The 13,827-nt window shown below is 39.9% G+C and overlaps 1 protein-coding gene across 1 annotated transcript in view; it reads left to right on the top strand.

The window, feature by feature from the left end:
• LOC143769704 (alpha-2-macroglobulin-like) overlaps positions 1-9,196 on the top strand; it is a 76,216-nt gene extending 67,020 nt beyond the window's left edge. Inside the window, exons 30-36 of the mRNA XM_077258489.1 lie at positions 482-697; positions 2,221-2,348; positions 2,584-2,674; positions 5,118-5,186; positions 5,632-5,734; positions 6,466-6,507; positions 9,051-9,196. Coding sequence (XP_077114604.1) covers positions 482-697; positions 2,221-2,348; positions 2,584-2,674; positions 5,118-5,186; positions 5,632-5,734; positions 6,466-6,507; positions 9,051-9,073 — 672 coding nt within the window. The 3' untranslated portion in view covers positions 9,074-9,196. The remainder of the gene's footprint in view (positions 1-481; positions 698-2,220; positions 2,349-2,583; positions 2,675-5,117; positions 5,187-5,631; positions 5,735-6,465; positions 6,508-9,050) is intronic.
• The last annotated feature ends 4,631 nt before the right edge of the window (positions 9,197-13,827 follow it).

The raw sequence follows: 13,827 nt of genomic DNA, 5'->3' as shown, positions 1-13,827 counted from the left end.
GTGTGGATGACATATCTTATGTCATCCATAGTATTCTCCTTCACGCTTTTGCACAGACACAATTCTCTCTGCCTTGCTGATGGTGGAGCAAAGTACTGCTGTGTGCATGTGCCAGGAAAGGTCAAAAGAGCCCCGGTGCTGCACACTGTAGTACTTTGCTTTGCCATCGGCAAGGTAGAAAGAAGTATGTCTGCACTGAAGCGCGAAAGGGAACAATGTGTGGAAGACATAGGTCAAGCCATCTAAATAAAGCAGAGAAGGAGGATGGCATAGCAAGAAGAGAGAAGGCACCTGATCAAGACCAGCAATGCACATCGGACTGGACCACCCCTTAGGTGGCTATAATAAAATAATTATAGAATGCTGTCACAAGAGGCTGAAAGGTGGTGGCCATAGGAGGTATCGGAAAAAAATGGTGACATGTTCTTTTTAACATATGCTTTTCTTGTACGTATTGAAAATGTACATTTCCATTTTGAAGGACACAGTGGTGGCTCTTCAAGCTCTCGCCAAGTATGCAGAAAATACATTTTCTGACAAAGGAGATGTGACTGCGGTGGTCACTTCGAAGTCAGGATTCCTTGAGCAGTTCCATGTGGACAAGACTAACCGGATCCTACTCCAAAGGGCAACACTATCTAAAGTTCCCGAAGATTACACTGCCACAATAACAGGGATCGGTTGTGTGTTTGTTCAGGTGAGCAGAAAAATTATAACAAGTTGCAACCAATTCTGATAAATAACCCTGACAATCAATAGTTGCCTAGTTGACAAGTAGTGTCGGTCCTTATGTTATGTGCTTCCTGATTAGCCTAAGGTGATGTGTCAACTTAAGATTTCATACCCCTTTGCAGCTGTGGGAATCTTGAGCTTTGGTCTAGGTAGACAACAAAAGCTTTGGCAAGTGGGTCCCTTCTCCTTGCCCCATGCAGATCACTTTCACGTTAAAAGTTGGTCTATATGTTTCAGAAAATACTTCATTGTAATGCAACTTTTTTAGACCTAGGTTGAAGAAAGATTGTTCTTGGACTTTCAGCAACAAAAATGTTTTGGAAATGCTGGCTTGTTTTTCTGCATTAAAGATTGAGTCATAATTTCATCTCTATGTTCAGGAAGAAATCATGATGAGCATAGCTAACTGAAAGTTGTGCAGCAGATAAGTCTGCGGTATATGAACATATATTCCAAAGAATGATAAAAGTTTATCATACTGTATATTACAAAAACATAACTGAGGATTGCCTGCTCATACTTTTTATGTCACTTATGTTCTGGAATATTACAATCTGTCATATAAAAGCATAAAGTCTCATGTAACATTATATAAAACATGTTTATGAAAATTTGTATTGTATACTTTTTATTTTATTTACTATATTCAACTTTTTACCATCACTTTTACAATAAAATAAAATTAAAGATTCAGGATTCCTTATGACTATATAAACTCATTTTTAGATTCAGAGCCAAGAACCACACTAGTCATATCTATCATTTCCATCCACAATGTAGCTCCATCTATCATCTTTGCAATTCTTAAGAGGTCAGCAATTAAATCCTTCAACTGAGTATGATGTTTCAAGGACTGACAGTATGGCGCCTATTCACAAAAATGGCATAAAAGCTTTGAAAAATTGCACAAATTTTGCACAACGCATAGTTATACAACTATTTTGCAACTTTTGGATTTTCTATGCCATTTTGCAATCAGCTAGATCAAAATAGGAGGAGCCGGGGCAGAGATTGCATAGCCATGCCTGCCTATCCAATTAATGAAAAGTACAGGCGTTTTCTAAGCTAGAAATGTATTTTTGGTGCTGCACATGGAAACACACAACACACAGAACGAACCACAAATTTATTAAGTGCCATGTGCCGTTAATAAATTTGGCACCCCGTGCTGCAACATGACCGGGGTAACGCAAGTATGTGCCACATCAGTCTTGATGACTTGGCCCCTATGTGTTTTATTCATTGGGATGGATATACCATTAGTGCTACTGGTGCAGCTGCACTTGTGGCTCCTGGGGTAGAATGACGAGTTATTGGACTGCAAAGGGTCCATTTACATTTCTTGCACTGGCAGCCGTTTCTGTTTGTGTCTGCTCCTGTTGCAGTGTAATATTGAGCCCTGTGTGTTGCCTGGTAAAATATTGCATCTGTTCTAAATCCCATTGACTGATTTAATATTTGATGTGATATTACTTCTTTAAATCACAGGCGGTCTTGAGGTACAATGTTCCTCCTCCAAAAGGTCCAGCCACCTTCTCATTAAGTGTAAAATCATCTTCACAAGGAGAATGTCTCCAAGATCCTGTGACTACATTTGAACTTCTCATCACTGCCGCGTGAGTTATTTTTCCTCTTTAATTTCGTTATTCTTGTTCTTTTTCATATCATGCTTGGAAATTTCTAATACTGACCAATGAGCTTACTAAGCAAATTCTTTAAAAAAAAAGTATGTCAAACTGAATACTAACACTCTCAAAGCTGTCAATATTTCTCTTATTTTGGCCAATATGGAATGCAACCAATAACAACTTTATAGATGTTTACATCATGTCCTTGTTTTCAATCACACAGATATACTGGTACCAGAGAGAAATCCAACATGGCCGTCCTTGAAGTCAAGATGTTGTCTGGATACATTCCAGTAAAAAACACAATAAAAAAAGTAAGTTACTGGAATCACAGCCTCTCCAGTAGAAACAAAATTGTAGAACTGTAGTATAGAGGTGACTTGAATCTATTCTTCGTGAGCATTTATGGTCATGCACTAAAATCAGGGTATTCAAAAACTATGACTGAGAGAACCAGAAGAGTAACTATATAAAGAGCTAAAGTTGGAAGTTGGAACCATAGCCCTAACACAAAGAGACCTTAGCATCCTGAGAAACCAGAATTATAAATGACACATAGTACGTGGGTGACCGTGTTACAGCTTTAACGCTGGGAACCCAAGAGCTTCTAATTTCACTCTTCTGGTCAGAGCTCTGAGCTTTAACAGTATTCAAGAAAGAAAATTATTTTTTAACTGAGGAGAAATGATTTTGTGATTTTAATCATAGTAAGTCCATAAAACTTAAAAGGAACCTGTCGCCTGGTGTCACATAGTGACTAGGGACTGTGCGTGCCTACTTGATCGCTAGAACTAGGGGGCACTCTAGTCTACCCCTGTCACCAAGATTACCCTGGAAGATGAAGATGCCGGTATCACGTACCTTGCTATGCTCCTATCTTAAAACTTATCTGTTCCCTCTCCCACTCAGGGAGGTGTGAGGCTGAAGCGTGTAGGATTACGCTAACCAGACAGACAAGGCAAGATAGACAGGGATGAAAGGAAACTACAATCATACAAAAATCTCACAAAACAACAGAGTGGAACACAAGGGAGGGATAGGTAGGATAAACCAAATAGGAGAGGATGAGGATAAGCTTGCAAACCAACTCCAAACAGAAATCACCTGAACACTTTCCATCCACCAACTCCAAACACTGACTTACTCCTCCAACACTTAACCAGGATATAGAACTTTCACTGACAATTCCCAAGTGCCAGTGGTGAGCATATATACCAGAGGGGAGTGACCAACACAGAACAGCTGAGGCAATTCAGGATGGAGAGCTCTAGGAGATCAACTAAAATGATTAACCCTTGCAATGACAGAGCACAGAAAAAACTGCACTGCTTATTAAAATCATGTGACCAGACACTGCAATCTTCTGGCCCCTTTCTGTCGCTATATCCCCTTGACACCAGGTTTTTTACCTATATAAACTGTATCTACGACCCGTGTGCTGTATTTACTAGCACTTTCTAAGATCATAGCTTCCTGCATACCAAAAATAATTACATTTTTATTTGTCACACACCATATGCTAATCAGCACCCATGTCATGGGTTTACCACGACAGAGAGGAGCCAGAAGACTGAAGCATCTGATTACTCCTATTCCTGGACAGATTAGAAGCACTTCACTATCATATTAAATGACGTAAATTTCTTTTAGCAGTGCAGGGGTTCATCTGCTCAGTTAAGACCTCCTGGACGCTTTCCATCATTAATGCTCTCAGCTGTGCACTGTTAGCCACTCCCATCTCCTATATAAATTGGGTCCTGGATAGCACTCATTGTCAGAGATAGCTTATGTTGCATGCCTGGAGGTTGTTGGTGGTTGTTATTGGAGAAGGCATTTGGTGGATTTATCTGTGACCGTTTCTACGTTATAAGTGTGTGATAATTCCCATTCTTCTCCTACTTTGATTTAACCCCATCCTCCACTCCCCGGTGTTTACCTCTGTTGTTTATGTGTGTATATTTGTATGATTGGTATTTTCCTTTATCCCTGTTCATATTATGGTACATTACTACTCTGCTCTTCCCTGGGTGGGGGAAGGGTACAGACTGAGGGCGGATTCAGAAGCTAAGGCAAGGTACATAGCCCGGCTTCTTCACCATCAGAATTAATCCGGGAACAGGGTGATCTAGGGTGCCCCTAGCTTTAGGAACTGGGAAGGAGCCCCTGGTCCTGGTGACACCCGACAACAGTCATGAAAATACAGCAGTTTGATGGATGTCTTCAGACTGTTCTTTTTTTAATGGCTTTGGAGTGTGTCATGCCATTCTATATCTGGCTGGAAATTAGGTTCTTGTTTGATAGCAAAGGACTACAAAGACTTTGATATGTGTCATGGGTTTGCATCTCCCAATGGGAAATTTCCTACAGTCTAGAGATTCCATTGTATTTATTAATGAATAAAGGGAATTTTTTTCTGATTTGAAGTGTAGTTTCATTATACAGTGGGCAGGAGCTAGTAAGGCTTTGAGGATGATGATGTAGTGGCTCGGAGTATTGGAAGGAAATAGAAAGAGGAGGCCAATTTCAGACAGACAAGGGAGCGAATGGTTACAGGTGAAATTAAGAATTTTGAAAAACGGATACCAAAATATATGTAGTGGGTTGCATTTCCACAAGATATGTATGAAGATGCCCTTGACAGAGTTAAATCGCCAGGAGAAGATTTTCTGATTTCTAAATATAATATTATGTTATTTTACGTTTGGAAATTACTTGTTTTATTGCAGTTCCAGTTCTAATGCCCATTTCTCTCCACAGCTGGTGAAGGATAAGTTAATACAAAGAAGTGAGATCCAGACTGACTTGGTGACTTTGTACCTGGACGAGGTCTGTATCAGTCATTGTTATATATTTCATCTTATTCTCTTTCTTCTATGAACATACAAAACCTAAAGTAGAAGAAACATTAAAATATACCTAGCTGTAAGTAACTAAAAAAGCAATAGTGCATATATGTAACATAGGGTACTTAGTAAACCCTATTTTGATTAAAAAAAAAATGCATAAAGCCATTCCACCAGCGCCAAGGTGTACCTAATTGGGACAGTCCTAACCTCTATTATTAAAAGCTTACCATGTTTCAAACATGACCACAATGTGAATAAAAGCCAAGCATGACCATGCCCCAACTATGGACAACTTCTATGAACATCTCAGATTCCTCCATGATAAATACTAATCTTTAGCAGTTTTCTTGTAAAGTGGATATCTGCATCTTTGGATTATTTTCATGACTTTCAGATTCACTGAGGTTTTTATTGTCTTCTTATAGATTGATAGCAGTCCAGTCAATCTCTCCTTCATGGTGGAACAGGACATTGTGGTGAAGGACCTAAAACCAGCTACAGCTAAAGTCTACGATTACTATGAAACTGGTACATTTTTTTTCAAAGATGCTAAATTAGAGCTATTTCTATACTTAATTTCTATATTCTTTTATTATATCCCTGAGCTTATGCTGTATTTGCGTGCTTGGATAGACTTTTTGCTTTCTTTTAGTCAATCTTGGATGGACCTGTGTCTGTTTAACCTTAGTATATGATTGTTATTGGAAAGTTTAAAGAAGCACTCCCTTCAAAGTTTTATCCTCTTAACAAAATGCAATCATCATATTATACAGCACTGTTCACTAAAATTGCTCATTTTACCCTTCTACCCAATTTATTATTCTCTTTTCCATTAGATCTATGACATTACATAATTAAAAACTGACTAGCTGAATTCTTCTAAGCTCTATGTAGAAAGAGGAGGTCTCTTTCATGTCTCTGCATCTATCATCCCTCTCTTCAACTCCTGATCCAGCTTTTACACTGCTCAATCCCCCTTCCATCCCTGCCAGGGACCTTTGCAGTGATGACTCATGCAGAGAAAGGAGACTTCCTGTTTTTAGGTAGAGGTTAGAAGGATTCAGCTGGTCAGTTTTTTATCACATGATGTCATAGACCTAATGGAAAAGAGAACAATTATTTGGGTAGAAGAGCAAAATTAGCAATTTTAATTACACAGGGCTGTATAATATGATGACTGCAACATACTGAGAGAATAAAAAATTTGATAGGAGTTTTTCTTTAATACTACATTATAATGTTGCTACTTTGTCTTCCAGATGAGCAGGCCACTGTAGACTACAACCACCCTTGCAGTAATGGTAAGTGAATACATACTTTTAAAGCTCTATTCTATAGGATCTCTACAGTATGTGTACACAAAATTATACTTTTCTTGCCTGCACATTTACTTGTCTTCCTTATGTCTCAGACCATAAAGAGTCTTAGCTAAATGCACTATATAAATGTAACAGATAGGGTTTAGCCAATCTTCCAAAATTAATTTTGGCAAGATTCATTTGATTCGGTCTGAAAAAATCGGTCGGAATCGAAAGTAAATTATTGCCATGAAAAGATATTTGTTATGCTTTGACAAAAAAAACACATTATAGTCACCTGTCCTAGAGACTCATCTGTCCTTACACCTCCACTGCTTCTGCAGATCTTTAATTTCTTCATATCTGAAGTCAATGATTGGTCTCAAGTGGTCATATGGGGGGTATGGAAGTCTTTGAGATTAGTGATGTACATCACCCGCTTGTATCTATGTGGGACCAATGACGGATCTCAGTGCCAGAGGAACCAAAGACTAATGTGAAGAACAGGGACGCTGCAGCAGAATCCAAAATTTTGGGGAAAATTATAACAACATTTGGGTTTGGATCGATTCAGTTACAGATTTCCACAATTTTTGGTTGGATCAGCAAATAATGAGATGTATATAAAGCTGGACATAAGTCCTCATTAGCAGATATTGGATACAGGTTCACTAAATTGTAATCAAATATTGGGCACATTCTAACCAACATTGGCGTTAAGAAGGATGAGACAGACGTGTTTGGGTTTCAACATTTTCAGTCCGTTGTTCTTGTGAGACATAAATGGTATCAGAGGTGTCTGACAGCTATATGTCTCCCTAATCCTACTTAGGGGGAACCTTTCACTTGGTTTTCCCAATACAAAGTATGGACAGCAATTGTAAGTCTTCCTTATGTGACAGCATTCTCGTATGCTGTATGCATGTCCCCAATGACCTCTGGAAGGCACCAAAAAATTGCTTTCCTTTTGCTCACTAATGGTGCGATCCAGTCTAATTGGTACCTTGATCTGGAGCCTCCTGTCTTACAATCGCCGTCCTCCTTCCTTGCTTCATGTGAATGACGCGTCCTGTGTCATCCTCACAGTGTCCTCCATTGCGCTCCTGCGCAGGGGCACTTTTCTCTGCCCTGCCAAGGCTGAAAAATGTAATTTTTTGATTTGTCAGTTACACAAAAGTTCATAGGTGAAACTGGACCACACAGTTTATTGCACAAATTGTCCCAAACGCGGTGCTGCCCCATATGTTGCCAGAAACTACTGTTTGGCCACACGTCAGAGCTGAGAAGGAAGGCACGCTATTTGCCTTTTGGAGCCTTAGAGTATTTTGCGGGTGTCAATTTCAAAAATCAGAACAGCAAAAAAAAAAAAAAACCCAAAGTGAACTAACTGTAGGCATTGAACCTCTCAATAAATTCATGTATGATTGCAGCGACTTTTTTGTAACATCCAAGCCTGGCTTTTTTTTCTGGACAACTGCAAATATACCAGTTTTGTGCCCATACATTGTGCCCCCCATACAGTGTAGAGCCCCCATATATTGTAGCGACCCCTATGCATTGTACCTGGCTTGTGCTTCTGGAGACATGCACCCCAAAATTGGCATTATTCTAGTGGGAAGAGCTCAATTAACAAACACTGTAGTTTAGGCAAAGTGGGGCTCAGAAAGAGGGGGGCATTCGGATTTATAAGCGCAGATTTCACTGGATTTTATTTGAGGGTTTGGAAGCCGTGTCGATTTTCCATATTCTTTGCTCTACCAGTAACGTAGTAAAAACAATTGTGAAATTGCACTTTTTTACATTTCTGCAATTCTAATGTAATTGGAATATTTTCCTTGCTTTCCTGTGCATTACATGATAAATGTAATAGTGTCACTCAAAAGTACAACTCATCCCGCAAAAAAGTGCTCATACGGCTATATGGATTAAAAAATAAAAATGTTATGGCTCTTAGATAAAAAAAGAAAAAAATGGAAATTGGCCATGGCCTTATGGAGTTGAAAACACATCTCAGCTTTACAGATGAAATCCACAGTTCTACCAAAAATCTAGGCTAAACAGAGCTGGGAAATATACCGTAGTCATCTTGGGAGTTTTGTTTTGTTGATAAGAAACTTCAAAATGTATAAGACAAGAACCTAGGTGAAGTATACACTCCTTCAGTTTTCCCTGGAAAAAAAAACTTGCAGCATTCCCTCAATATGTATCCGATATTCCGGATATTCGGATATATTCCGATATTCGGATATACTAGACCACGCAAGTTATGGAGTCCATGGGAAAAATAGGACTGCACTTGGATGACATTTCGGTGCAGTTTGACTTTTATGGACTGGTAGAATGGAGGAGATGGGAAAAATCTGAGAAAATCGAATCACACTCTGATCAAAGGGTGATTAGCATAATCATCCCGATTGCCTCTGATGAGTGAAAATACCGTTGTGTGACCCTAGCCTAACAATAAAACAAGTTGGGATGATGTTATTATATTATGTTACTACGCTAAATACTGTATAATCCTTCTTCTGTTATTTCTTTGACTACAGATAAATCAGGAAATTCAAGATGAGACCGGGCTGCTCGATTAACGGCATCAGTACCTACAACCAAGCACTGGAAACCAACAGTCTGATCATACTAATAATAATAAAACTGTAATAATAACAATAAAAACAACAAACATAATTACAAACATGTCCCAGATCTTGTAGTAATTTGCTTACTCTATGTGGCAACTAGTCAACCGGCATGGAGAATTCTAGGGAAAAAAAAAAATAAAAATGTAGTTCGTATAAAAACAGCGTACAGAGCTTTTGTCCACTGGTTGTGCCTTGCATTGCAATGCAGTCCCATTCCAGTAAATATAATTTATTCGTATTTTTATACTTTACACATTTAAATATGAACCCCTTCACCCCCAAGGGTGGTTTGCACGTTAATGACGGGCCAATTTTTACAATTCTGACCACTGTCCCTTTATGAGGTTATAACTCTGGAACGCTTCAACGGATCTTGGCGATTCTGACATTGTTTTCTCGTGACATATTGTACTTCATGATAATGGTAAAATTTCTTTGATATTACCTGCGTTTATTTGCAAAAAAAATGGAAATTTGGCGAAAATTTTGAAAATTTTGCAATTTTCCAACTTTGAATTTTTATGCCCTTAAATCACAGAGATATGTCACACAAAATACTTAATAAGTAACATTTCCCACATGTCTACTTTACATCAGCATAATTTTGGAACCAAAATTTTTTTTTGTTAGGGAGTTATAAGGGTTAAAAGTTGACCAGCAATTTCTCATTTTTACAACACCATTTTTTTTTAGGGACCACATCTCATTTGAAGTCATTTTGAGGGGTCTATATGATAGAAAATACCCAAGTGTGACACCATTCTAAAAACTGCACCCCTCAAGGTGCTCAAAACCATATTCAAGAAGTTTATTAACCCTTCTGGTGCTTCACAGGAATTTTTGGAATGTTTAAATAAAAATGAACATTTAACTTTTTTTCACAAAAAATTTACTTCAGCTCCAATTTGTTTTATTTTACCAAGGGTAACAGGAGAAAATGGACCCCAAAAGTTGTTGTACAATTTGTCCTGAGTACGCCGATACCCCATATGTGGGGGTAAACTACTGTTTGGGCGCATGACAGAGCTCGGAAGCGAAGGAGCGCCATTTGACTTTTCAATGCAAAATTGACTGGAATTGAGATGGGACGCCATGTTGCGTTTGGGGAGCCCCTGATGTGCCTAAACATTGAAACCCCCCACAAGTGACACCATTTTGGAAAGTAGACCCCCTAAGGAACTTATCTAGAGGTGTGGTGAGCACTTTGACCCACCAAGTGCTTCACAGAAGTTTATAATGCAGAACCGTAAAAACAAAAAATCATATTTTTTCACAAAAATTATTTTTCGCCCCCAATTTTTTATTTTCCCAAGGGTAAGAGAAGAAATTGGACCCCAAAAGTTGTTGTACAATTTGTCCTGAGTACGCTGATACCCCATATGTGGGGATAAACCACTGTTTGGGCGCATTGGAGACCTCGGAAGGGAAGGAGCGCCGTTTGACTTTTCAATGCAAAATTGACAGGAATTGAGATGGGACGTCATGTTGCGTTTGGAGAGCCCTTGATGTGCGTAAACATTGAAACCCCCCACAAGTGACACCATTTTGGAAAGTAGACCCCCTAAGGAACTTATCTAGAGGTGTGGTGAGCACTTTGACCCACCAAGTGCTTCACAGAAGTTTATAATGCAGAACCGTAAAAATAAAAAATCATATTTTTTCACAAAAATTATCTTTTCACCCCCAATTTTATATTTTCCCAAGGGTAAGAGGAGAAATTGGACCCCAAAAGTTGTTGTACAATTTGTCCTGAGTACGCTGATACCCCATATGTGGGGGTAAACCACTGTTTGGGCGCATGGGAGAGCTCGGAAGGGAAGTAGCACCGATTGACTTTTCAATGCAAAATTGACAGGAATTGAGATGGGACGCCATGTTGCGTTTGGAGAGCCACTGATGTGCCTAAACATTGAAACCCCCCACAAGTGACACCATTTTGGAAAGTAGACCCCCTAAGGAACTTATCTAGATGTGTTTTGAGCGCTTTGACCCACCAAGGGCTTCACAGAAGTTAATAATGCAGAGCCGTAAAAATAAAACAAAAATTTTTTCCCACAAAAATTATTTTTTTAGCCCCCAGTTTTGTATTTTCCCGAGGGTAGCAGGAGAAATTGGACCCCAAAATTTGTTGTCCAATTTGTCCTGAGTGCGCTGATACCCCATATGTGGGGGGGAACCACCGTTTGGACGCATGGAAGGGCTCGGAAGTGAAGGAGCGCCATTTGGAATGCAGACTTAGATGAATGGTCTGCAGGCGTCACATTGCGTTTGCAGAGCCCCTAATGTACCTAAACAGTAGAAACCCCCCACAAGTGACACCATGTTGGAAAGTAGACCCCCTAAGGAACTTATCTAGATGTGTGGTGAGTGCTTTGACCCACCAAGGGCTTCACAGAAGTTTATAATGCAGAGCCGTAAAAATAAAACAAAAATTTTTCCCCACAAAAATTATTTTTCAGCCCCCAGTTTTGTATTTTCCCGAGGGTAACAGGAGAAATTGGACCCCAAAAGTTGTTGTCCAATTTGTCCTGAGTGCGCTGATACCCCATGTGTGGGGGGAACCACCGTTTGGAAGCATGGAAGGGCTCGGAAGTGAAGGAGCGCCATTTGAAATGCAGACTTAGATGGAATGGTCTGCAGGCGTCACATTGCGTTTGCAGAGCCCCTAATGTACCTAAACAGTAGAAGCCCCGCACAAGTGACCCCATTTTGAAAACTAGACCCCCCAAGGAACTTATCTAGATGTGTTGTAAGAACTTTGAACCCCCAAGTGTTTCACTACAGTTTATAACGCAGAGCCGTGAAAATAAAAAATCTTTTGTTTTCCCCACAAAAATTATTTTTTAGCCCCCAGTTTTGTATTTTCCCAGGGGTAACAGGAGAAATTGGACCCCAAAGGTTGTTGTCCTATTTGCCCTGAGTACGCTGATACCCCATATGTTGGGGTAAACCCCTGTTTGGGCATACGGGAGAGCTCGGAAGGGAAGGAGCACTGTTTTACTTTTTCAACGCAGAATTGGCTGGAATTGAGATCGGACGCCATGTCGCGTTTGGAGAGCCCCTGATGTGCCGAAACAGTGGAAAATTATAACTGAAACCCTAATTCAAACACACCCCTAACCCTAATCCCAACAGTAACCCTAACCACACCTCTAACCCTGACACACCCCTAACCCTAATCCCAACCCTATTCCCAACTGGAAATGTAATCTAAACCCTAACCGTAACTTTAGCCCCAACCCTAACCCTAACTTTAGCCCCAACCCTAACTGTAGCCTTAACCCTAGCCCCAACCCTAGCCCTAACCCTAACCCTAATGGGAAAATGGAAATAAATAAATTTTTTTTATTTTTCCCTAACTAAGGGGGTGATGAAGGGGGGTTTGATTTACTTTTATAGCGAGTTTTTTAGCGGATTTTTATGATCGGCAGCCGTCACACACTGAAAGACGCTTTTTATTGCAAAAAATATTTTTTGCATTACCACATTTTGAGAGCTATAAATTTTCCATATTTTGGTCTACAGAGTCATGTGAGGTCTTGTTTTTTGCGGGACGAGTTGATGTTTTTATTGGTAACTTTTTGGGCACGTCACATTTTTTGATCGCTTTTTATTCCGATTTTTGTGAGGCAGAATGACCAAAAACCAGCTATTCATGAATTTCTTTTGGGAGAGGCGTTTATACTGTTCCGCGTTTGGTAAAATTGATAAAGCAGTTTTATTCTTCGGGTCAGTACGATTACAGCGATACCTCATTTATATTATTTTTTTATGTTTTGGCGCTTTTATACGATAAAAACTATTTTATGGAAAAAATAATTATTTTTGCATCGCTTTATTCTCAGGACTATAACTTTTTTATTTTTTTGCTGATCATGCTGTATGGCGGCTCGTTATTTGCGGGACAAGATGACGCTTTCAGCGGTACCATGGTTATTTATATCTGTCTTTTTGATCGCGTGTTATTCCACTTTTTGTTCGGCGGTATGATAATAAAGCGTTGTTTTTTGCCTCGTTTTTTTTTTTTTTTTTCTTACGGTGTTTACTGAAGGGGTTAACTAGTGGGCCAGTTTTATAGGTCGGGTCGTTACGGACGCGGCGATACTAAATATGTGTACTCTTATTGTTTTTTTTTTTTTTATTTAGATAAAGAAATGTATTTATGGGAATAATATTTTTTTTTTTTTTCATTATTTTGGAATATTTTTTTTTATTTTTTTTTACACATTTGGAAAAAAATTTTTTTTACTTTTTTACTTTGCCCCAGGGGGGGACAATACAGATCGGTGATCTGCCAGTTTGCATAGCACTCTGACAGATCACCGATCTGAGAGAAGTGCAGGCTGCTTCACAGTGCCTGCTCTGAGCAGGCTTCTGTGAAGCCACCTCCCTCCCTGCAGGACCCGGATCCGCGGCCATCTTGGATCCGGGTCTGGAGCAGGCAGGGAGGGAGGTAAGACCCTCGCAGCAACGCGATCACATCGCGTTGCTGCGGGGGGCTCAGGGAAGCCCGCAGGGAGCCCCCTCCCTGCGCGATGCTTCCCTGCGCGATGCTTCCCTGCACCGCCAGCACATCGCGATCATGTTTGATCGCGGTGTGCTGGGGGTTAATGTGCCGGGAGCGGTCCGTGACCGCTCCTGGCACATAGTGCCGGATGTCAGCTGCGATAGGCAGCTGACACCC

This window comes from Ranitomeya variabilis, chromosome 4 (genome assembly GCF_051348905.1).
Source record: "Ranitomeya variabilis isolate aRanVar5 chromosome 4, aRanVar5.hap1, whole genome shotgun sequence".
Taxonomy (NCBI): Eukaryota; Metazoa; Chordata; class Amphibia; order Anura; family Dendrobatidae; genus Ranitomeya; species Ranitomeya variabilis.
The sequence above is the reverse complement of the archived record's forward strand: the minus strand, read 5'-3'. Positions and strand labels throughout refer to the sequence as shown.